At 55.2% G+C, this 24,068-nt stretch overlaps 2 protein-coding genes across 12 annotated transcripts in view; one reads left to right on the top strand and one right to left on the bottom strand.

The window, feature by feature from the left end:
* The first annotated feature begins 3,083 nt into the window (after positions 1–3,083).
* MRPL35 (mitochondrial ribosomal protein L35) lies at positions 3,084–8,915 on the top strand. The gene is made up of 4 exons (XM_079109998.1): positions 3,084–3,228; positions 5,978–6,155; positions 6,965–7,109; positions 8,572–8,915. Exons 1-4 carry the CDS (start codon positions 3,186–3,188, stop codon positions 8,758–8,760), a joined length of 555 nt encoding a protein of 184 aa, XP_078966124.1. The 5' UTR covers positions 3,084–3,185; the 3' UTR covers positions 8,761–8,915.
* Positions 8,916–10,746: 1,831 nt separating this feature from the next.
* The window catches only part of REEP1 (receptor accessory protein 1), an 86,078-nt gene continuing 72,756 nt past the window's right edge, over positions 10,747–24,068 (bottom strand). For 5 of the 11 annotated variants that reach the window (XM_079111279.1, XM_079111283.1, XM_079111287.1 and 2 more), the window contains 4 exons: positions 21,516–21,551; positions 16,668–16,819; positions 14,813–14,880; positions 12,461–12,597 (listed from right to left, as the gene is read on the bottom strand). In XM_079111279.1, coding sequence (XP_078967405.1) covers positions 12,591–12,597; positions 14,813–14,880; positions 16,668–16,819; positions 21,516–21,551 — 263 coding nt within the window. In that variant the 3' untranslated portion in view covers positions 12,461–12,590. Of the gene's footprint in view, positions 12,598–13,130; positions 14,881–16,667; positions 16,820–21,515; positions 21,552–24,068 lie in introns of those variants that run through there. The other 6 variants (XM_079111288.1, XM_079111281.1, XM_079111289.1 and 3 more) reach the window with 2 other exon arrangements.

Below are 24,068 nucleotides of genomic sequence, written 5' to 3'. Positions count from 1 at the left end.
GCGCCGGGCAGCCCGCGCCACTGCGCACGCGCGGCCCGCCGCTCGCCCCCTCCTGCGGCGGAAGGGCGGGTTCTCCTTCCGGGTAGCGCTCGGCGCAGCCCGCCGCCCGAGCCGGGGTTAGTGGGAGAGGCGGCCCGCGGGCCGGGCTGGTGCGCCCGAGCCTCTCGGCAGAGCTAAAGCCAAGAGCAGCCCGGCCGTCCCTGCAGCTGGAGGTTCCATGGGAAGGAGGCGACTTGGCCGAGTTGCGTAGACAATGGAGTTGGCTCGCTTCTGGGCGGCGCTGCGGCCGCGGCCGCGCGCCCCGGGGCTGGAGAGCCTGCTGGCCGCGGTTCTGGACGGCGGGGAGACGGCCGTGCAGACCGTTCCGCCGGGCGCGAGTTAGGGCTCCCGCGCAGCACGCTGCCCTAACCGCAGCCCGGTGTCGTGGAAACGGAGGGCTTGGCGTATCTGCCACTGTGTGCGCCAGGCACGCGGGTCCTCGCTGGGTGATTTACAGAGGTGGACCGCTGCCGTCCTCCTTCGTAACACATTGGTTTGAAAATTACCTAGAGGAGACGAGTGTGACTGTGTATGTTCCTGCGTTTCAGGTGACTTAGTAATCACATGATGCCCGGCTTCAGATGTCATCGCCCGGAGGCCTACGGAGCAGCCTCCCATTTCGTTCAGTCATTTTAGCACACCCCCGCTGCCTTGCAGGATGATGCCAGTCGGCGACCTCCCAGTGCCAGTGAGCACAGACGTACGCTTGCAGCCCTGTGCAGTCACAGCCACACCTTGTACCCGGACATCTTTAGCAACCTCTTGGGCTTCAAGCTCTCAACCCTAAAAATTACTTTCCTAATTCCTCTTTATATCAAATCCTTAATCCTCACCTTCCATGTGCGAGTTGTGGTGTTTTGTTCTTTTTTTTTTTTCCATAAAAAATGTTATCAGGACTCTACTAAATTTGAAATTTTAAATCATCCTTTCTCTACTTAGAAGCATGCAGTGAGCCAGCACTGTAGGACACACGTCTAATCCCAGCTACTTGGGAAGCCGAGGCAGAAGTGATCCTGGAAAGGTGGAGGCTCACCTGGACAATTTAGCCAGACCCTGTGTCTCAAAGTAATATTAAAAGAAAGAATGAGGAGGGATTGGGATCTTGCATGGTGGTAGAGCACTTGCCTAACATGTAAGATTCTCTAGGTTCAATCCCCAGTACTGTAAAAATAATAAAAACAATGCAATGACTTCTTTTCCAATTCATAAAGCCTTTATGGATGTCAGACTATTTTCAGCATATGTAGGTATTTTGTGTGCCAATATGCCTGGCTTATCATTTTTAAATAAATTAGTAAGCATGATAAGCAGAATAATGGTCCCTCCAGGATGTTTACTTTTTCCTCTGGAATATGTTATCTTACATGACAAAAGGATTTTGTGATCTGATTAAGAAGAATCTCTTGGGGCCGGGGAGATAGCTCAACTGGTAGAGTGCTTGCCTTGCAAACACAAGGCCCTGAGTTCGATCCCCAGTACTGCAAAAAAAAAAAAAAAAAAAAGAATCTCTTGCTGGCCTCTGTGGTGCACAACTGTAATCTCAGAGACTAATCCCAGGGAAGCTGAGGCATGAGAATTGCAAGTTCAGGACCAACCTCAGCAATTTAGTAAGACTCTGTCTTGAGATAAAAAAATAAATAAAGCTGAGAATGTAGCTCAGTAGCAAATCAGCCCTGGTTTGATCCCCAGGGCCCTCCCAAAATATATATAGATTTTTTTTTTGGGGGGGGGGGACTAGAAACACCAAGAGATTGGTGTCTGGCATACATTAATTTTATAATCCTGTGAAACTCATTTTGGACTTCTTACCCCAGAACTATAATAAATTCTTGTCATTTAAGCCACTATTTGTGGCAACTTGTTAGAGCAGCCATATGAAATTGACACAGTAAGTTTAATATTTCTCAATTTTAATTTTCAATACCATAAATACTCTTAGTTATAATCCATATACGTAAAGGATCTTTGGAATGAACAGTTTTTTTTTTTTTTTTTTTTTAATTGGATTGTGCTCTGTTGCCCAGGCTGGTCTTACACTCAAAAGCTGTGATGCTCCTGCCTCAGCCTCCCAAGTAGCTGAAACTGCAAGTACAGAATACCATGCCTTGCTCCTCAGTAACGTTTAAGAGGATAAAAGGGTTCTGAGACCAACCTTAAAAGAGCACTCCTCTATGTGAATACTGTGTCTTTCTTGACACCTCGTTTCACCTTGGTTCTTACTGTTCTTATTGCCTAGAATGTCCATGCCTTAGTTAATATCCTCCTCCTTTAAGGTCCAACTTAGTCTACCTCCTCATTCCAGATCACTCCAGCCAGAAGCCTCCCACCTCTCCATGATCTACCCCAGTGAGCCTTGTCTTAATTATGTTCTGTACTTGTGTCCTTATTGTGAACTCCTTGAGCCCAGGTGTTTGATCCTTAACCCATTTCAACCAGTCAATAAATGTTGTGTATGCGTGGACTATGTCTGGAAGTTTCTTACAGAGATCTAACGGAATAGGATTTCACTGCCCATATTCCCCATTTGAATGGATAATATCGGAAAAGTATATATGATTACTAATTTTCAGGGAAAAATAAGGAATGTAGGATTATTCAAGCAGAGTTGAGATGCTACTGTAAAATAGCATGTGAGTATTACTGATTTTTTAAAAATACATAAGAGTTCTGAGGTTATAGTTCTGGTAGAGAGAGACCAGGATTCAATCTCCAGCACCCAAAACAAAACCAAAAAATGTGTCTGAAATATGTCTAGGATATTTACATTTATTTGATTATAGTTGCCATCCAGTTTTTTTCCACAAAGATTCTTCACCATATTGCTATTTTTTTCCATTCATTCATCCTAATATCTTCCAGTTTTAGAAGGTTAAAAAGTATTGTTCTCCAAAATAAGCTCAATAAAAGAAGAAAGTTGTTTCAATATGTTGGGTGCTTTAAATAGATCTTTCCATCACCTGTCATCACTCCTGTAGTCGAAGCTGCTGGGGAGGAGGAAGCTGAAGGACCGCCTGAGCAGCACTGCGCGGAGGCGGCGCTAGCCACGCCCTCATTCTGAGCTCCTCCTACTCGGCCCGGCCGCTTTACGGTCCCCTGTGCTCCGGCCCCTTCAGGACCAGCGCGGCCGCCGTAGCGAGCGCGGCAACATGGCCGCCTTCGTTTTCTCGGGCGCCGTGAGAGCCGCTTCGGGTGGGTGAGAGCGGCGCGCGGCGCTCTTGCTTTCGCAGAGGGGCCGGCGGGACGGGGCGGGCTTGTAGTCCGGAGGCTGAGCGGAGAGGCCGCGTCCCCGCGCTCCCCGAACACGGTGCGAACGGGCGGCACGGGCGCAGACGGCCGCTGCGGGGTCGCCGCGGCTCGGGCGCCCGGAGCGGCTGCGGTGCGGCTGCGGGCCGCGGGCGGGCGGGGCGGAGGGCGAGGCCGCACCCGTCCCCGCCGACCGCGGTCCAGCCCGCACGCGGGTGAGCGGCTGCCCAGAAGGTCGGGACGAGGCGCCGCGCGGACTTGCCCCGCAGTGGGCGCGCGCGTGCGCAGAGCGCAGTCCCGCGAGGAACCACCCTCCGGAGGTGCCCGAGCGGCCCCTCGGCTCCTGCAGGCCTGTGGGCCTCGCCCGCTCGCGCCGCCCTGGCCCTCCCCGCGCGACCCGCAGCGCCCGCTTCCTTGCCGGCCTTTCGCGGTGGCTCCAGCGTCTGATGTGCCCCTCGTCTTGAACTGCACAGCACATCCTCCAGTGCCTGGCTTATCCGTGTCGCGTGTAGCCCGTGCTGTCCATTGCTCGAGTGTAATATTCCTTTATGTGACTGTTCGCAATCCTCCATTCTACTGTTGGCAGGTACTCGGGCGGTTCCAGTTTGGGCGCCTTATGTGCAAGGCTGATTGATCTTGTGTCCTGGTGCACGAGTGCAAGTGTGTTTCTAAGGGTATCTGTGAGTGTGTGAGTGTAAAGCTAGCTGCGGCACTTCTGGGTCTGAGTCGTATACTCAGCGTTGCCAGATGCTGCCAAAATGTTTTCCAGCGTGATGTGCTTGGGGTTACCCAGTAGTGGGTAAGAGATTCCCCATCCTCACCAACACTCAGTATCGTCAGACTTACAGATTTTTGTCGGTCTGATGGGAGTGTAGGGGTATGTCACTGAAATTAAATGTTTCTCTGATTAGTAATGAGCCTTAGTATGTTTACACATGTGTAGTGCCCTTTAAATTTCTTTTATGAAATATTCACTTAAATATTTTGCTCATTTTTCTATTGGGTTTCTCACTGATTTATAGCAGTTCCTCATGTGTTCTGGATATGTGTATTCTTTTTGGTTTATGTGTGTCCAGTATCTTCTCTAAGGCTGACATGTGTTTTTTCTCCTTTCTTTTTCCTTTGTTATGCTGGGGATTTAACCCAGGGCCTTGCACTGCTAGGTGAGCCCTCTACCACTGAGTTACACCTGCTAACCCATCCCACTTTTTTGAGACGGTCTGGCTATTTGCCCAGGCTGGCCTTGAACTTGCAACCCTCCTACCTCAGCCTCCCAAGGAGCTGAGATTAAAGGCATGCCCCGCCACACCAGACTCCTCAGCTCTTAGCAGTCATTAATGTTTTTTGGCAGTGCTGGAAATTGAACTCAGGGCCTCACATATGCTAGACAAGTGCTTTATCACTGAGCCTCATCCCCAGCCCCATTATGTATTCTTATGTCAACCACTCCTCCAAGCACTTTAATGTTTTATCTCATTTTATTCTCATTACCACTCCATAGTAAACATAACTTAAATTCGAGGAAACTGGGGACAGGGAGTTAAGTACTTGCCCATAGTGACCCTGAAGTCAGTAACAGAGCTAAAACATGGACCAGTCTGGGTCTAGCACTCCCTTCTGCCCCACTTAGCCTGTTTCTCAGGTGAGATGAGTGCAGTGGACAACAGGCTGAACCTCAGACTCAGGTGGAGCTATTTTAGAAAGCAACTTGAATGAGGTAGGATTTGCCTAATATAAAGTTACCTGTCTTGTGTGTACAATTTGATGAACTTTTATAGTGGACAAGTGCAGTCAGAGTTCAGAGTGGTTCTCATTTGCACAGTGGCCACATGGGAAGGTCTGGTAAAGAGGACAGCATCTGCCGACACATCTCTGTCCTCTCCATCCTGCCTTCTGACCCGCTCTGCCTCATTCCCCACCGCTTGTCCCCAGCCTGCTCTGCTGCAATCTGGCCAGCGGTATCCAGCCTCACCACAGATCTGGTCCCCTCCCCTGCATTTGCTCCCACCCCCAAGCCTTTGCTAAAGTTCATCCTACCTGAAATTTGTTCCTCCTCCTCAAATGATTTTTTTCCCCCTTTGGTACTGGAAACTGAACCCAGGTTCACTTTTTATCACTGAGCTGCATTCCAACCCCTTTTTAAATTTTTTGAGACAGGGTCTCGCTAAGTTGCTGACATCCTCCTACTTCAGCCTCCTGAGTAGCAGGCCGCCACAGCCAGCAGGCCTGTGCACTTCTGAGAGGAAGCTCCAGTGCCTCTTCTGCTCTCATCACTCATCCTTCTCTTGCACTCTGTTCTTTCCACTCAGAAAGAACAGAGTTTTATCTGGCCTGCCGTGGCACTGAGTGTGGGAGTCCTCGCCCCAGGTCGTAAGATCTTGGGGTGGGAATTAATCCTCCACTTACCTTGTCCTCTAGTACTGGACATAGAGCTAGGATGCATCAGCCTGGATCAGGATGACAGTTGTACAGTTCTCTAACTTCTCAAAATCATTGACTTGAACACATAAAATTAGTTGATTTCATGATATGTAAGTTATACCTCAGTAGTTGATAAAAACCTCCCTGGGTGAGTTGATGCTCAGAACACTTTAATCATGTTTAACACTTGGCTGCTTTGATGTATTGATTTTAAATGTCTTGATGTTTGTTTTGGAGTATCATATTAAGCACATGTGCTTCTCTATCTTTACAGGAATCCTACGGCCCCTGAATATTTTGGCATCCTCAGCCTACAGAAACTGTGTCCAGAATGCCTGTGTTAATTTTGCATTGTCCACCGGACGTTTCAGTTGTATTCAGACACCAGTCGTTTCCTCTGCTCCCAGACTTGTTGGAAACCTGACATGTGGGCATGTTACAGTCCTTAATAGGTAGAGTAAACACGGTGCATGAAAATTTTTAAAATATTCATACGTGGGATGGAATAGAACCCAGGGCCACATCCCCAGCTCCAGAGCACCCTTCCGATGCTCATGTGATTTCCTGATGGGAGCATCAGGCAAAGCAGAGGCTGTGCAAGAGGCTCAGCCTATGAGGAGGTGCTATGTGTGCTTTGTTTAGTCAGCAAGTAGGCACTTGTGGGCGCCCAGCACTGTACTTGGCAGAAAGGACAAAGATGAGTAGAAGTCCTCAAGGAGTTTATATCTGTTGGGCAGTTGGATTAGAAATCAGGTAATTAAAATACAGTAGGGTAAATTCTTTCATAGGGGCCAAGGCTTTATTTATTGTTGGTGCTGGAGATTGAACCCAGGGCCTTGCACATGCTACGCAAACTCCACCCCTGCTCCGTCTCCAGCAGGGGTGGAGTTTAGAAGGCTGGCAGTTGGTGGGGGTTGATGCTCTTTTCTGATTTTATTTAATTTTTGTAGCACTGGGGATTGAACCCAGGGGTGCCCTACCACTGAGCTACATCCCCAGTCCTGTTTATTTTGAGACGTATCTGGCTTAGTGGCCCAGGCTAGCTTAGAACTTGTGCCCTTACCGAGTAGTAGCCACTGGGCCCAGCTGATGGTTGCTATTCTCATTTACACTGAGTCCAAGGAATCATTTGGAATAATATTGTATATTAAAAGTTCTCCTCCATTCAAAGGGAGCAGCCTCACTCGCCCCGAAGTGCTATGTAGAAATAGACGTTATCCTTTAATCAGTCTGCTTAGTTGTTTTTTTAAATGTATTTTAGAGTGGCCCCTTTGCTCGCCAGCATCCTGAAGCCTCCTGTCAGAACCCTGACCTACTGCAGTACCCGGAAAGGGAAGAGAAAGACTGTGAAAGCTGTCATCTATCGGTTTCTTCGACTTCATTCTGGCCTTTGGCTGAGGAGAAAGGTGAGTCTTCATCTGGTTGCCTCATTGATGGAGTGTGAGTAGTCACGATGCAGAGTCCTGCCTCTCCACGCCGTGTCCCCCCATCTTACCTGGACCTCTTCCAGCTGTGAGCCTGGCAGGCCTCTGCAGTGACCCAGGAGAGAAGCCCCTGCCTTCCTAACAGTATTGTCCACCCTGGCGAGAGCACTTGCGGTGGGGCAGGCCCCCTCGTTTGCAAGGGTGACAGGTTACCCCCTTTCAGAAGCACTCCTAGGTTTGTCGATAAACAGTTGATTGGAACGCTCAACCCACTTTTCCAGTGAAACGGCATGGGGTAGGTGGTTTCCTACACCCATCAGCTGCTCACGTTATCCATAAGTAGCTGAACTGAAGTTCTGATGGTTGAGTTTTGTGAATTTGGAGTCATTGGACACTTGCTTTCCTTTGTGATCATACAGTTAGAGATTTCCGGGCCCTCAGCTGGCCCTGGATAGAATGGATGGCTTTCCCTGCCTTCCTTCCTTTCTGTTTCCCTTTTATTGGGCTCTAAAACCCTCATGTTACCCTGATTGAACTCTTCAGTCCTAACACCTTGTTCCAGTTCAGTGCCCCAAAAAGTATACCATGTGCTTCACCAAGCTTTTTTTTTTTCTTTTGGTACTGGGGATTAAACCCAGGGGTGCTCTACCACTGAGCCACATCCCAAGCCGTTTTTATTTTTTATTTCCAGACAGGATCTCACTAAGTTGTTTAGGGCCTCACTAAATTACTGAGGCTGGTCTCAAACTTGAGATTGATCCTTCTGCCTCAGCCCCCCAAATGCTGGAATTACAGATGTGTACCACCAGCCTGGTTCAAACCAAGGTCTTCAAAGAGGACAACAAAAAACCCGCATTGATTAATTTACACTAACACAGAAGAAGTGTTTTCTGTGGCATAGTTCCACCCAGGTGTAGCTGGTGCTTACTGTTTATTCCCTCCTTCCATTTCTGAACCTAGAAATTGCCTAAAAAGTTTCCAGCATTTATTTGTTTCTCTTTTCTCTCTCTCTCTCTCTCAGTACTAGGGATTGAACCAGGAGTGCTGTACCACTGAGCTACCTCCTCAGCCCTTTTTATTTTCTATTTTGAAACAGGGTCTGGCTAAGTTGCCCATGCTGGCCTTGAACTTGTGATCTTCCTACCTCAGGATCTCGAGTTGCTGGGATTACAAGTGTGCATCACCCTGCCCAGCCTACTTTCTGTGATTTTAATTTAAATCATCTTTTTCTGGAACATTAAATTATCTATTAATATGTATGTTTTTTCAAACTACAAATGCTTTCTCTACCCACTCCCCACTAGCTATGTTTCCCCACACGTCCCAGCCTCTGTCGTAGTCTGGGTTTGTTCCCATTGGGTCCATAAACCATGAGTTGTGAAGATGATCTGTTGTTTCCTACATGATGTAGTGCTTCAAATATTTCTGTAATACTATCTCGCAGGCTGGTTATAAAAAAAAATTATGGAAAAAGACAGCTGCAAGAAAAAGACGCTTGAGGGAATTCGTGTTCTGCAATAAAACCCAAAGTAAACTCTTGGATAAGATGACAACGTCCTTCTGGAAGAGGCGGAACTGGTACGTTGATGACCCCTATCAGAAGTATCACGATCGAACGAACCTCAAGGTCTAGAGCAGAAGTCTTGGGCTTCCCAGTCACAGAGTGTTCTCTTTGTACTTGTGATGTCCTTGCAAAATGAAGAACATAAGACTTGAAGTAAATGGTACTGATGAACATACAATACCAACATTAAACTTGAAGCCGTAAAGCTTAATGGATTACACGTGCCCGGATTTGGTCAGAACCGAGCTGAGTTGTGCGTGGCTTCTCGCTTGGTAGTGGCTTCACTAGTTGTTCAGTTAGGCTTGTCTAGCTGCACGGAGTTTAAAGCGAGGGAAACCTCAGAAGACTGGCACCAGCGGTGAGTGCAGGCAGTGTGACCCTATGTAAGGATGAGCTGGGACACCCCCGCCCCTGCCTCAGGAGCAAGTGTCAGCAGCGCTCCTGGGCCTCGAGCCAGGGAGGGAGGCTGCTGCTCTGCAGGCACATCCGCCGTCTCCTCGCTCACCTGCTCTCCTGGTCACGGCTTCTGCTTACACACGACTCCCGTCCCCTTGCAGCGACGGCAGCTTGCGCCCTTGAGGTCCTCTACGTCCTGACCTCAGCTGTCCTGTCCACCTGCCAGGAGACACCAGCCAGTCAGCTCCCATGTACCCCAGGTCTCATTGGGGTCACCTCTGGTGTAGCAAATGGTCCTTCCTAGGTCAGGAGCCCCCCAACCCACTTGGGTGTCTCTGCTGCTTCACTGGGAGCAGAAACAGGAGCAGTTTTGCTGAAAGGTGCACGCAGTGTGGCAGCATGCTTAACGTCCAGCACCCCGGCTCACTATTCACGGGGTTCTCATGTCGTTCATTGGAGCAGGACAAGAGTAAGGGCATAGCGTTTCAGCGTGAGCTGCCTTCGTGAGACGGGGGGCTGTACAAGAAAAAAGGACAAATACTTCAAAAGTCAGTTTGTCCTCTTGAGATTTCATGTTTTCATACGTAAGAGTGAACTCTTCAGCTGGGTGCGGTGGTGCACGCCTGTAATCCCAGCAGCACAGGAGGCTGAGGCAGGAGGGTCACGAGTTCAAAGTCAGTCTCAGCACCTTAGTGAGGCCCTAAGCAACTCAGCAAGACCCTGTCTCAAAATAAAAAAGGATGGAGTTATGGCTCAGTGGTTAAGTGCCCCTGGGTCCAATCTCCAGGACCAAAAAAAAAGTAAACTTTTCCCAGAATATTTCAGAAATGCATTGTAGACTCTTAAGGGGGGAGATAATTTCAGAAACGACCCAGTGGGTGAAGCACGGTTTCTGTGGAGAGGGCGGGTAGTGGCCCTCAGCTCTCCTGTCAGTCATCTGGGAGGCGTCTCAGAAGCGCCGTGGGCTGGAAGCCACTGTCAGTTCAGGAGCGGGTCGCCGTCAGACCCCTTCCTCAGGGGCTGAGACAGGCTCCTCTCGTGTCAGAATGAGGTGGTCCCCAAGCCTGTGTGTGTTCATTAAGTAGAAAGGGGCAACAGACAGCTTCTGAAGCCAGAGGGCCGTGTGTCTGGTGGGACCGGCTGACATGGGCGGTGTGACTGGTGTCTGAGAAGCTGGGGAGCAGGACCTTGCCCACAGCCTCCACGGGGGCGTGAACATGGATGCCTGGGGTCTCTGCTACAGGGTCTCAGGGCCCCTGGGCTCCTCCAGGCCAGGAACAGCAGCGGGAGAGGAGGCTTGGCAGGCAGGGCCTCAGCATCCAGAGATGGGCTGAGGGGGACGGGTCAGTGGGCACACTACATAGGGGACACTGGTCTGTGGGTAGGAGGGCTTATCAAAACGATTTTAGAGTTTGGATAATAAAACAGCTCTTGTTAAGTGATACTCAAGTGTGTTTGTAATTTAGAAGGTGCGTGGACAGTTTAGTCTTTCTGGACACTTAACGTGTCCCAACATATTTATAAGACCAGGCACAAACCCACAAGGCTGCTCAACTGCATGCCTTACAGAGGAGATGCCATGGACTCCTGGTTTAAATCAGAGGTAACGGAAGTGTAGTGTTAAATTAGTCACCCAGAGGTACAGCTAATGATCCCCAAGACCCAAGTCAGACTCCTGGTGTCCTCTCCCTCCGTCTTCTGATAGCGTAAGGACATTCTTATCTAAGCCAGGAAGTGACTGATGTCGCACTGCAAATACTAAATATTTTGTAACACTGTTACTTAAGCTTTTTTTGGTTTGTATGCTAGGCAGTCACTCTACCCCTGAGCTGCATCCCCAGCCCTTTTTATTTTGAGAGAGGCCAGGCTGAACTTGAACTTGCTCTCCTGCCTCAGCCTTCTGAGTAACTGAGATTACAGGAGTGGCCACTGCACCCTGCTCAGTTCATCTTTGAAATTTTATTTGTTTGTTTATTTGGGCACCAGGGATTGAACCAGGGGCATTTAACCACTGAGCCACGTCGACATACATACATACTTTATTTAAAGACAGGGTCTCACTGAGATGCTTGGAGCCTTGCTCAGTTGCTGAGGCTGGCTCCAAACTCACAATCCTCCTGCCTCAGCCTCCCGAGCAGCTGGGATGACAGGTGTGGCCACTGCGCCTAACTCATCTGTGACATTTTATAACTTTGCTGTCCTGTTATCTGTTGACCGTTCACCTGACTAATTTGTTGACACTGGATCTGGCTCAATGAAAAACTGAACGGATTTCCAGGCCTTCCATCCCCACCTCCTCCCTTCTGTCCTCTGAACCTGCTGCTTTTCTGCTGCCTCTTGCCAAACAGCAGTCTTGTGTCAGACAGGTAGGCCGTGGGACTGTAAAGCCAAAGAAAGTGGCCCTGTGCTTACTGTGACGTTGTCAAGTCTTGGTGCCCACCCAGGGAGGCTCCAGCCTGCCTGTTCTTGTGTAAGGGTGGGCCGTGGCAGGACTGAGGCACCACTACCCCACCCAGTGCCCTGTGTGTGCACTGCCCTGTCTGCAGATGGACAAGCACTCAGGAGGAGAGCAACAGACCCAAAGTCTTTGCAGAATTGCGCCTGCCTGCACAGGAGCTACTTTGTCTTCACGGCTCCCCAGTTTCTTCTGATGATCTTTAGAACATAAAACATGCTTTTAGAGAGATCATGTGGTTTTGCAAACATATTATCACTTAATTTTCTTTCTCCTATAATTCTATACAGTTTGCATGGGGCCAAGTGTCCAGGCCAGCTAGTGGTTGAGCATTCTGCTCTAATCCTGTTATATTCCGTGTCATGTGTGTTTTTGTGTGCATGCACACGCTCGCACATGTGTGGTACTGGGGTTGAACCCAGGAGCATACCCCAGCCCTTTTTTAAATTTTTGAATTGGTTGCAGGAGTACTTGCTGTAATCCCAGTGACTTGGTAGGCTAAGATAGGAGGATTGCAGTTCAAGGTCAGCCTCAGCAATTTAGCAAGATCCTATCAGAACGGTTGGGGGTGCATCTCAGGGGTGAAAGCACCCCGGGGTTTAATCCCCAGTACCAAAAAAAAATTATTTTTTATTTTTTACTTGGAGACAAGTTCTCACGAAGTTGCTGAAGCTGGCCTCAAATTTGCAATCCTTCTGTCTCAGCCTCCTGAGTTGCTGGAATCCCAGGCATGTGCCACCATGCCTAGCCCTTCCACATTTAAAGAAAAACATTCCCCCTTTCATAAGCCCAACATTACAAAGATGTTTCTTAAAAGAAAGATGTTAAGACTTTATTCAAGATGTGTATCAAGCATCATAACAAAACAGCAGAACATCAGCCTTTGGAATACTGTCATTTACATCCCTCCAATGCACCGTCCAGTCCAGTCCAGTCCAAATGCAGATGGTTCTGTCACGACTGCAGGAAGAGCTGGAGGGAGCAGTCACTGTTCAGAGCGCCGGTTCCTTCCATGTGCTGTGACCGGGTGAAGTACGTCCCCTGCCACTCAAGTGCTGTGGGAGGCGAGGGGGAGGGCTCAGGAGGGTGGTGGTGGACACACACTGCACAGACACAGGGAGGTTCCACGGAGTACACGCGGCGGGGGCCAGCAGCAGGGAGGGAGAGTGACGAGGCTCTGCAGTGAGGCAGGACACCTGGCTCAACCTCTCAGAAGCAGCAGGTGTGCGAGCCAGTGTGCTGAACGCCATGACGGGGAAGTCACAGACTTTCAAGCGAGTGACCAGTAAACGGCCTGTCTGTAAGTCAGTGCCTTGAAGTCATCCCATGGCATCCTCCAGACAGCGCACCGCTCGTGTGCACTGAAGCATTCACATTCTGTCACGTCAGTAGACGCATTTTGCCAAAAGCACATGTGCATGAGTGTCTTGCGAGCCCCTCCCTGGTCAGCAGTGGGAGGAAAGCAGGCTGCCCTGGGACAGCAGCGGGTGCCCGTGCACCCGACCTGGATGAGAAGGGCACGCGAGCGCAGACTGATGCTCTGCACGGTCACCACCGTCCATTGTAGAACCACAGAAACATGACATAACATTGCGAGAGCCATTTATTATTTTGGCAAAATTAACAAACAATTGCTAGAGAGCTGCTTCACCCGAGCTTTTTGCACTTGTTTCTGACGACGCTGGGTATGCCCAGGCCTGTTCCTCTGTGGACTCTGGGGGTTCTCTGTCTTCCCTAGCAGGTTGGGCATTTTGGTGTGAGTGGGCCACAGACAGCAGGAGGCCTCTGACCTCACCGCCAGGAAACCACCTTCAGGCTGATTTTCCTAGATCCTTATAAACTTCATGATCGCCGTCAGAGGGCCTGCGGGACGAAGGGACTGCTGTGTGTATCCGGCCAGTCAGCCTCCACTACGCCCCTTTGTGAGATGGACACCTGCTTGCAGGGCCGGGGAGGGGTGGTTCCTAACTGGGCCTGTTTACAGCCGGTGGACAGCTCAGAGTGGCAGACAACACTACTCTAGTCCTGAGGGCAGATCTATGCACAAACACGATCCAAACGCATGGGTGCTGGCATGGGGTCATGGCATGCAGTACACGGGAACACCAACTACACACAATACGCTAGTCCTACGTGTGGCTCAGCTCTTGGGCGGGCGGCTCCTGGGACCACACTGTCACTCAGACTCCCCAGTCTAAGCAGGGAGTCCTCTCGGAGCCGGACTCCCCGTGAGCGGTCCGTTCTGCTCATGCAGCAGGTGGGGAAGGGGGCGGGTGGCGGGATGGTTGCCGGGGTCTGGGCAGCAGGGCTGGTCCGCGGAGCCCTCGGCCTCTGACCCTTCCTGGAGCCACCATGGGCTGGCACGTCCCGGCTGCTGGAGCATATCTGAAACCTAGCACGCTTCGGCTTCTCTGTTTTGTTTGCTTGTTTCTGCTTCATATTCTCCAAAGGTGCTCAGATGGGAGGCGCCCTGCCCGGGGAGATCGGCTGCAGCACGGGCCGGGCAGCTGCGAGGGAGAAGCACTTTTGAGACACTCAAAGTCCTTCAGGCAGCTCTGCAAAGTGCGGTACCGAGGAGACTCGCCCGGCGAGCCCTGCCCTGGCCCGAGTAGGGGCCAAGCTCCCGCGACCCTCCCTGGCCCAGAGCTTTGCCTGGCCCTCCCGGCCTGCTCCACCCTGCTGTGTCTCCGCCATGGCGAGGACGCCATCTTCCTGCAGGAAGAGGGAAGCTTGGCTGCAGCTGGATTTGCAAGCTTTATAAGCACATCAGAGACGTTATCTAGGATCAGGGTTTTTTTTTACAATTGTTTTTGCAGTTTTCTCACTTATTGGAACCTCTGGCAGCCCTTGCAAGTTCATTATATTAAGCCAAAAGCCATAAATATGTACATCAGAGTCCAAAGTAGTAGTACCAAGAACAAAAAAAAGGTCTTTAAAAAAATTGCTTCATTTGCATTTACAGGACTAAAAACTAAGTGTGCAACAAACAAATGACAGATGTACACCGGGCAGCACAGGAAGCACGCTGCTGTCTGCAGCGCCCACCCGTGGTGGAGACGCACCCACCTCAGAGGGCGTGACGGCCACCCCACTACCACCCTTCCTTCCAGCCTCTCCCCAGCAAAACAAAGAGAAGGAGAGAAGAAAAGGGGAAAAGAGAAAGATCCGTGGAGGCGGAGTGCGCGGAGAGGCGGAGCCGAGTGGGACCAGCTCTTTAAGGCAGAGGAGACTCGCTCTGTGGGTCCGCAGCTGATGGCTCATCTCACTCACGTGGTTTCGGTGGCCGAGGATGAGGTACTTTTCTTCCTGAAGCGAGATCGAAGGAGTCTAGGCGGTGCCTGGCATAGAAAACAGAAGACACCCTCCGTGTGGCACGGCCCACGAGCCATGCAGGACGTCAGCAGGAGCGCGGGCAGAGGGATCTCCCTGGGTCTCCATGCACCCACCCCCAGGCCGAGCCCGCCAGAAGGCCCCGCCTCCCACAGGCGGCTCCCCATGGGAGCCAATCCCCTGGGGCAGAGGGCAGTCTTCCTGTGCCCGCCTGCAGCAGCGCTCTGGACAGTGACTTGGCAGACGCCCCTCCAGCTCTGGGCTCTGCTGCTTCTGCACTTCCTTTGGGAACTGGCCTTGTGTCTCTTGGGACAAGCCTGAGTACCCAGTTCCCGCTCTGGAAGCAAAGCCGGCCGGCGCCCCACAGATCACGGCACATAGGCAAAGGGACTAGACCAAGGGTCACCCCAGCCCACAGGTGGCTCTCAAGGGGCCCTCCTTCCATGGACAAGGCCACAGTTGCTGGGAAAGGACAGGGAAGACCCCTCCTGCAGAGCATAGGGTGGGGCACCCTCAGCCCCCATGCCTGTGCGTGTCCCCGGAGGGAGAGCTTTGTCCCCGCGGCGTCCTCACACCTTCCGACCAGCCCCTGAGCGCCCACCTCAAAAGCCACCTTGCTGAGGCTTCCCTGGGCCCTTGCCACCTCTGTCCTCAGAGTACTGCCCATGTCCACGAGAGGACTCTGCACCCTGGTAACTGGGGTTGGGGGGGGGGGTTCTGCCCAGCCTTCTCCCTTCCTGGGGACAGGCCAGGTCCACTTCAGTGCCCAGCAGGCGCCCCTAGTGAGGGAATGAAAGGACCAGAGCAGGCACAGCCTCCCGCCCATCCTCAGGCCACAGCGCCCTGGGACGCTCACCAAGCACTGCTGGCCACAGCCCAGCAGGTGGTGACCCTGCTTTCTAAGGCCTGTCTGGGCAGTTGGAGTAAGCAGTGGAGCGGGCTGCGAGCTGCAGACCACAAGACCAAAGGAGCACAGCTGCCCCCCGCCCCGGGAGGCTCAGTATAAGGCCAGGCCCGGGCAGGGCGTCCAGTCTCTCCAAAACCCAACCCAGGGGTGCCCGTCCTGGAAGGAGCATGGCAGATCCTGCACGTGAAGGTGGCCCAAGTACACTTCTGGGGTGGCTGGGACACCAGGCCACTGTGCTTGTGGGGGGCATCGCAACACCTCCACCCTGACCTCAGGACTCAGCAATGGGGAACTGGAAAGAAGACTGAGCGGAGCAGGGAGGAAGTCTCTGGGGTCCCTGATTCTGCTGGCCTTGCCCCTGAGTCCCCACCACGTCTCAGAACAAGGCCCTCCTGCTGCCCACACCCTGTCTACATCTGTGGCCAGCCGTGCCCCGTGCGGACAGTGTTGGCTTTGCAAGCTCTGAAGGACTGGGCCCTGAGACCAGGCCACGGACAGTCGCTCTGCACCGGGCACACGTGTGTCCTGGAGATGGCGGGGAGAAGCTTTTTTATAAGTACATCAGACAGCACGTTCCGAGTTCTCCTTTCCCAAAAAGACGGATTTAGGTTGCCTTTCACTCACACATCATCTTAGGTGAATAATTGCTGGCGTTAATGGAAAAAAAATCGAAACCTATTGCCACCTTTCTTATTTCTAATAAGATTAGCAGGGTCTCCCACGCCACCCAGCCTGGGTGCCCAGGGGTTTGCTGAAGGAAGATCTTGCTAGCTCAGCACCAGGAGGTGTTGGGTACCCCACAGGATGCCACTGCCAGGACCCCTAGTTCTCCAGGCAGAGCGCCTAGGCAAACCCACGCTCCAGCCCGCAGCCCGCGCCGCCCGGTACCTCCAGGGGCGAATCCGTCCTTTTCGGTGCTTTATACTTGTACATGAAATCCAGCAGGTCCTCCTCCTCGTCGTCAGAGAACGCCAGTGGGTTCTGGACCCGGTGGGGCTCCCAGGCCTTCACACCACCCTCAGCCACATCTCCCTCAACCACTTAATGTCCATGTACAATCTACATGGAGGAGAAAGGGCAGCAGGAAGGGTCAGCGTGGGCGGGTGGGCAGGCTGGGGTTAGGCACGCAGCACCACACGCCAGACCTGTTAGGACAGCCGCGGCCCGGGTCTGGACAACTGCAAGACCCCAGGCACCGTGCACAGGACAACCGCAGGCTCAGAGCGCACCCGCCAAGGAGAAGGAGGCAGGCACGGACAGCGCGGCCCCCACTGGCTGGAGAAGGCTGTGCTCTAGACAGGACAGCGGGGTGGCTGGGGGAGCCCGCTGCTTCCGTCACACACAGGACAGTGTTGACACTGCGCTGCACGTGTGCAGGCAGCCCCCCACTCTCTGAGACAGCAGGGAGCTCTCCAGGAAGCCGCAGGGTAACCCACGCAGAGCCTTACTCCTGAGGCCCAGCCCTAGAAAGGCAGAGGAGCCCAGGGAGGAGACTCTGAGTGTAGCCGCTCTGGGGCGAGGCCCAGCAAGGTTCCTCTTTCAGTCTGTCCTGAAAAACTCCGCAGACGCTCCACAGCTCACTGGTGCTGCAGTCCATTCCATGCTACCAGCAGGCTGTACGGACTTCAGATGCAGACTGTTCTCCGCCCACCCCGCTCATCTGACATGCACAGACTCGGCTTTCTAGGCTGCATACACTGTTTTTGCCCAGAATCACGGAAGGCCGAGCTACAGCCCTCGGCCCATCTGTCCAACCACCCTGTGGTCTGCAGATAGAAACCTGAGCGCCTCCTAACATCCGCTGCCTCCACCGCAGGGGCCTGGCTGCACCAGGACCCTCTGCTGCCGTTCTCCCATGTGGCCAGCAGGGGGCAGCAGCAGAGCATGGCTGCCTTACCCAGGCCTCGCCCAGGGGAACTGAGGGCCCTCTGCCAGGCTGCGCCTTAGGGCGGGCCTGAGAGCATCCATCTCCCTGTGTTTTTCCGTTTGTGCCTCCTTCTGCCTGTCTGCTCTGCACTTTGGTCCTTTGCCCTGCCCAAATCCAGCTAGACGCAGGACCTTGAACATGAACACCCACGGTCTGGGAGAGACTTCCAGAAGACTGACCCGCCACGGGCTTCCCCCACCAGAGACCGCAAAGGCTTAGGGTCTGTACCAGGCAGCTGGTGCTACACAGCCTGGCTCTCACGTCAGCTCACAGCTCAGCCCAGCAGACAGCGTCCTGAGGTGTGTGGCCACACTGGTCCTCCTTACTCCCTCTGAGCCCTGTGCCCAGGGCTGGGGGCAGCCACACCCACTGAACTACGTGAACCCTTGCATGGTCTCGGAGATGACATGCTGGTCCCAAGTCAGAGCTCAGCACCCATCCGCTCTGGACCCATATACCTCCTCACTGACAGGAGGAACACCAGGCAGCAGGACCCAGGGCCCAAAGCCCCCAGGGCAAGGCAGGCCTGCAGAAGCAGCTCCGCTCCAGGGGGAACCCACATCCTGGGCCTGGGCCTGACATGGCTGAGTCCATGCCTCTGCAACACACGTGCGGTTCCCTCTACATCCTACTCAAGGGCATTCCGGTACTGAAGGCTGTGGGCATCAAAGGCGGCCCAGAGTCCCCTCAAGATCCCAGGGCATCTCCCAAGTCGGCCATTCTCCTGGCCTGTATGCACTGAGGCCGAGCAGTGAACTCACACGTCACCAAAATAGTAATGATCACCTCGAGAGGGACGAAAGGGCTTCCCGCACCTTCTCCACACTGCACCCTTGAACCAGGGCTAGGGGTCAGAAAGAGCGTCCCTACAGCCCCTAGGAGTGCAGGTGTGCCCAGCCATTCAAGCAGGAATAGAAAACCAGTGCCCAGCTGAGCAGAGTCTGGGAGCAAGGGAGGCTGGTGCGGGCGGCTGGGGGCAGAAGCAGCCCCCCAGAAGCAAGCGTCCCCTGGCCACCGAGTCCCTAGCTGTTTCTGCCAAGAGTGTTGGTGATACTCTTCCCCTCCGGGCCTCGGAGGGCAAGTGTCCTGCGCACCTAGCCTCCAAGCCTGTCCTTCCTCCTTACAGAGTGAGGAGCAACAGGGACCTTGGCCACACCCCACTGATGGCCACACCTTCGACTTCCTGCTGGTCCCTGGCCATCCTGCTCACCAAGCGTCCTTTCTCTTACTTTGATTTTCTGCATCACATGCATTTCCACAATCAGATCATTTGGGAACAGGGAGGAGCGTGGGGAGAAGCTGAGTGGCCGGGCAGGATACTGCAGTGAGTCCCCTCAGTGATCCCGTCCCGCAGGCTGGCACAGAACATGTGGCCGGCAGTCCTCAGCCCTGGCAGCGGCCCAAGAGGCTGTCGCTGGGCACACCCTTGTGCCGATGGCCCAGAGAGAGCTCGTGCGCCAGCGGCCTCCCGAGCCGGGCGATGGCCACGGCCACTCCGAACCTCCGGAGCCGAGCCCATGGAGCAGCTGCCTGGAGGCCTGCAGCTGGCAGGGGTATAGGCATGTGGCCTGGCTGCCCGTCTCTGCCAGTGACCGGCTAGCACTCCCAGCAGGTTGGCCTCTTCTCTCCATGGGAGCTGGAAGTGGACAGGCCGAGTCTGCGCACTTTAAAGGCCGTGCCAGCCCTGGGCCGCCCACCCCACAGAGCAGCAGAACCCAGGTTAGCGAGCAGCCCACACAGCACATGTTAGTGGCACACGTTAGGGGCACACGTTAGCGGCACACACCAAAGACACACCCAGGGCAGGCCCGACACTTACATCCACGCCCACCGCCGCCACCGCCACCGAGGGAGAGAAGACAGGTTAGGAGAGGCGCTGGGGGCGAGAGCCACACGCTCCAGCAGCGTGTGAGCAGTGTGCACACAGCTCCTGGCGGCCCAGCGCCCTGCCCCGCCCTCCCCACCACCGCGCCCGAGCAGGAGAGAAGGTCCACCTAAACCACGTCCCACGTGCTTCATCTGAGGGGTCCTCCGCCTGCGCATGGGCAGCCATCCTGAGCACAGGTCTATGTCCATCAGGGCCCAGGGACGGGGAGGGGAGCTGGCTGCAGGGGCGGGAGGGGACCCACAGGAGGGAACGTTCTGGAACCTGAGGTGCGCCACCTTGCTGCTCCGGGGCGGCTGGGGCGGCCCCAGGACGAGACACCCCCGTCCTGCACTAAGACCTGCAGCCTCAGCTCTTAGGAGGCTGCCCTTTCTGCTCAGGGGTCCTGGGGCCCCACACGTGCCCAGGAACGCCTGAGCCCCCAGGCTCCGGCCCAGCGGCCCCCAGGGGACACCACTTCAGGGGACCAGGAGGACAGGGTCCGTGAGCCTGAGTTCTCCTCTCACCCTCTGCCTCGGGTGCCTGAGAACCTCCCCAGGACCACCCGCTGCCACTGCCATCAGAGCTGCCAGGACCCAGGGCCGTCGAGGCCAACCCACCACCTTACAGTGTCCCGCTGGGGCTGGACTGGCGACCCAGAGGCCAGCGGACAGCAACAGGGCCACATGCCTGCCTTCCCCTCGGCAGGCTGCAGGCCGGTGCCTCCGGCCTCCTGAGCCAAGCCAGCTCCTCCCTGGGAGGCAGGAGGGGCGCAGGGCCTGGTCAGTCCAGCACTCTCTGAACCCCGGCATGTTCCATTAAGGCCAGGCAAACAGGAGCAGGGCACAGGAGAACAACCTGGCCACCAAGCGGTCACTCACACTCCGTGCAGGCAGCAGCAGGCGTCCCTGTCCAGCACTAGGAGGCCCCAGACTGGTCTGCCCTCCCTGGAGTCTCCTGGCTGCTCTAGGACAGGGTGCTAACAGTACCCTTGGGAAGCCTTTCACAGCTATTTCACAACAGGGCAGTGAGCTGGAGAAGCAGGGACCTTCGTGTCCATCTTAAGATGAAGAAACTAAGGCACAGAGTAGTTAGGTGATTTACAGAAAGTTGCACAGCTAGTAAGTGGCGAAGCAGGACCAGGGCTCCCTTGGCTGCATCAGGACTACCCCCTGGGGGTCTTGTCAAGTTCCTGGGCCCTTACTTCCCAGAGTACGGGGATGCATGACCATGTGGTGACTGAGAAATGGCCGACACATCTTTGTTTGGGTACGAGTGCTTGGACCCAGGGAGCTCTACCATGGAGCCCATCCAGCCCTTTCATTTCATTTGAGACAGGGCTTCACTAAGTTGCTGAGGCTGGCCTCGAACTTGCAACCTTCCTGCCTCAGCCTCCCAGGTTGCTGGGCCTGTGGGCATGTGCCACAGTTCCTGGCTGTGCGACTCCTTTCCTCAAGGCCTGGAGGTTAATCCTGCCCTCGGACGTGGGATGGACTTGATGACTCACTTCCAAGAAAAAGAATGAGAAGTGGCAGGTGCAACCTCAAAGGCTGGGTCACAAAAGGTACAGTGGCTTCCCGCCTGCCCTCCCTCTGCGGTCCCTCGCGCTGGGTCAAGTCATCCACCGTGCTACGAGGACGCTCAAGCGGCCCTAGAGAGGCCCATGTGGGAAGGAGCACGGGCCTCCAGCCCATAGTCACTAGAGGCCAGGTGGGCATGATCCTCCAGCTCAAACCTGCGGAGGACGGGGCCTGGCCACCCTGGGACCGCAACCCCAAGGGGCCACACGCTCCCACCTGCCGCATCACGGAAGCACAATGCCTCTGCTGCGCCGTGACCCCGACCCTCCCTGGCCATGCAGCTGGAAGGGAGCCCGGGTGGCACCTGCTCCTGGTTAGCGTGCCCTCCTGGCGAGCCGGCAGGCTGCGAGCCGCTGCATACTCACCTTTCCGCGTCCTGCAGGTGGAGCAGCAGGTGCACACTGTGGGAACGGGGCTCCATCAGTGACGCCCCCAGGACCAGCCCCAGGCACCAGGGAGGCCCAGCGTTCCGTAGGGAGCTTCCCCGGAGCAGGTGTCTGCCGAGACACCACGTGGGAGGGGGTGCTCCTGAGCACCCCTTGCCTGGCCCTCGAAAGCAGGCCTTGCCTGCTGCAGCCAGGGAAGGTGGGCAGGGTTCCAGTTTCCTCTGGGAATAACCACCACCCACTCCCAGAGCCTCCTGCTCCAGAACCTCCGGAGCAGAAGTCCTCTGGACACCGCCCTAGGCCAGTCTCGGACCCCGAGTGCTTGGCGTCTGGTCAGCTGCTGCCTGTGTGCTGCTTGGGTGTTGGTGCCCACGGGGTATTGGCACAGGGTGGGCACTCCACAAGGACGTGCCGACTCCAGATCCATTCTTCCCGCTCCCTGTGATGCTTCCTGGTGCCAATGCTAGGCAGTCCGTGCATGGTGACCACGTCCCTCCCCGTCCACTCTGTGGGGTGGGCAACCTCAGCCCTGCCTGCCCTGGCCCTTCGAGGGCCTGAACGCCATACGGTTGGGAGGCAGGTGGCTGCCTGGCAGTCCCAGCCCAGGTGTGCGAGCAGGGCGGCCCATCCCTCTCCATCCGGGGTGGCGCCGCGTCCTCCTTGGAGTGCCGGCGGGGCCCACGTGCAGCGCGCTGGGCGCCTGTGCTGGGGCGGCCACTGAGGGAGGCACCCCACCAGGAGCCTGCCTGTCGGCCACGCGGGGCCCTCTGCCTCCCGCCGTGGCCGCTTCGCTGCTCTCAAGACGCAGAAGCCGAGGAGCTTTCTTCTCATTTCCAGCAAATGGGTCTCAGGATCCGTGGGGCTCCCTGCCTCCTGACTTGCCTGCGCAGCCTCCATCCTAGACCTCCCCGGCCTTCCCCCCACGAGGAGCATCCTCCTATCTGAAGGCGTCCTTGCAAGCTGGCCACCCGGCACAGCACATACACTTTTTTTTTTTTTGTACCAGGGAAGGGTCCCTGGGGCACTCGGCCACTGAGCCACATCCCCAGCCCTGTTTTGTATTTTATTTAGAGTCAGGGTCGCACTTAGGTGCTTAGGGCCTCGCTAAGTTGCTGAGGCTGGCCTTGAACTCGTGGCCCTCCTGCCTCAACCTCCCTGGCTCGCCCCCAGGAGTCCTCAACTCCTGCCCCTGGCCACGACCTTCCTCCCCTCTCAGTCCTGAGGCACAGCCGCCCAATCCAGGTTATCTGGCCCTCGTGAGAAGGAGAAGCTGAGGGAATCGTGCCCATGACTGAGTCCTCGCGTCCTTGGAGGGCCCTGGGCACTGTTCTGAGACGCGTACCCTGCTCACGGGGTCCGCACGGCCCAGGAGGAGCGAGCCCCTCGGCGGCTCCACTGCTCTGACCTCCCCCTCGCCCACGTGGACCTGAGGCTGCACTGGGCTGTGCCGAGTCCTGCCCCTCCACTGGGCCTGGGCCCCCTGCCCTCTGTCCTTGCTGAGAAGGCTTTTATTTTAGGCCCCACAACAGCTGGGTCAGCATCACCGGTCTCACTGCTGGGTCAGCACCTCCCTCCCCGTCCCCCACCACAGGTGCAGAGGCCGGGGGAGGCAGCGAGGACAGGCTGTCTCAGCACAGCACGCTCCAGCCACTGGGGGTGCTGAGGGCGGCAGACCATCTCCCCAGCAAATGGTCCCCACGCCGGGAGCATGCTGGAGACCTGGAGACACCCTGTCCCTTTTAGACACCCGAGCCTCTCACACAGTTCTGAGACTGCTCTGCATGACCCGGAGGCGTTCTAGGCAGGAGGCCCAGGGTCTGGTCCTGTGCAGCACTGGCACGGCGCATGACCTCTCTGGGCTGGCTTCTACTTGGTCTCCTCTATCATGGCCAGGTGGACTCTAAAGGGAAAGGGGCTTCAGGGCCACAGACACCACCTCCTACCACAGCAGGACTCCTACCAGAGTCCAGCATTACAGAGCGCTCTCCTGGGTAAGATGGGTAGCGATGGCCTCCACACATTGGTCCCAGGCATGTCCTAAGTACTCCACCTGGCTGGCCCCATGACAGCCCCCACACGGTGTCATTCCTGCATACAGATGAGGAGTCTGAGGTTCAGAGAGGACGGGGGGACCCTGCTCTGGCCTCTGAGTCACATGTGGGCAGTGTCCAGTGGGTCAGAAGCTGGGGTCACAGATTTCCAAAGAAAGGCCCACTCCTGCCCCTTAGGCCAGGGAGGGGAGGAGGCGCTGACCCAGCACCATCCCTACACCCATGTCCACCTTGTGCTGAGAGCCCAGGCAACCATCAGCTCCCAAGAACATCTGGAAAACCCAGGTCCACGCCCTGCCATCCAGGAGCCTGAAGCCCAGGTGGACAGGTCGGATGCCAGGGTCCCACACACAGCACCTCAAACCGCAGACCACTGAGACCCCAGGGATGGGCCTGGACTCGGCCTGCTGAACAAGGCCCCGGGCAATCCCCGCAGGCAGCCTCACGCGGGCGCTGACAGCCAGCTAGTCCTGGAGGCAGC

Source organism: Sciurus vulgaris (genome assembly GCF_902686455.1).
Source record: "Sciurus vulgaris genome assembly, chromosome: 14".
Lineage (NCBI taxonomy): Eukaryota > Metazoa > Chordata > Mammalia > Rodentia > Sciuridae > Sciurus > Sciurus vulgaris.
Note: the sequence above shows the minus strand (reverse complement) of the source record. Positions and strands in the feature narration are given on the sequence as shown.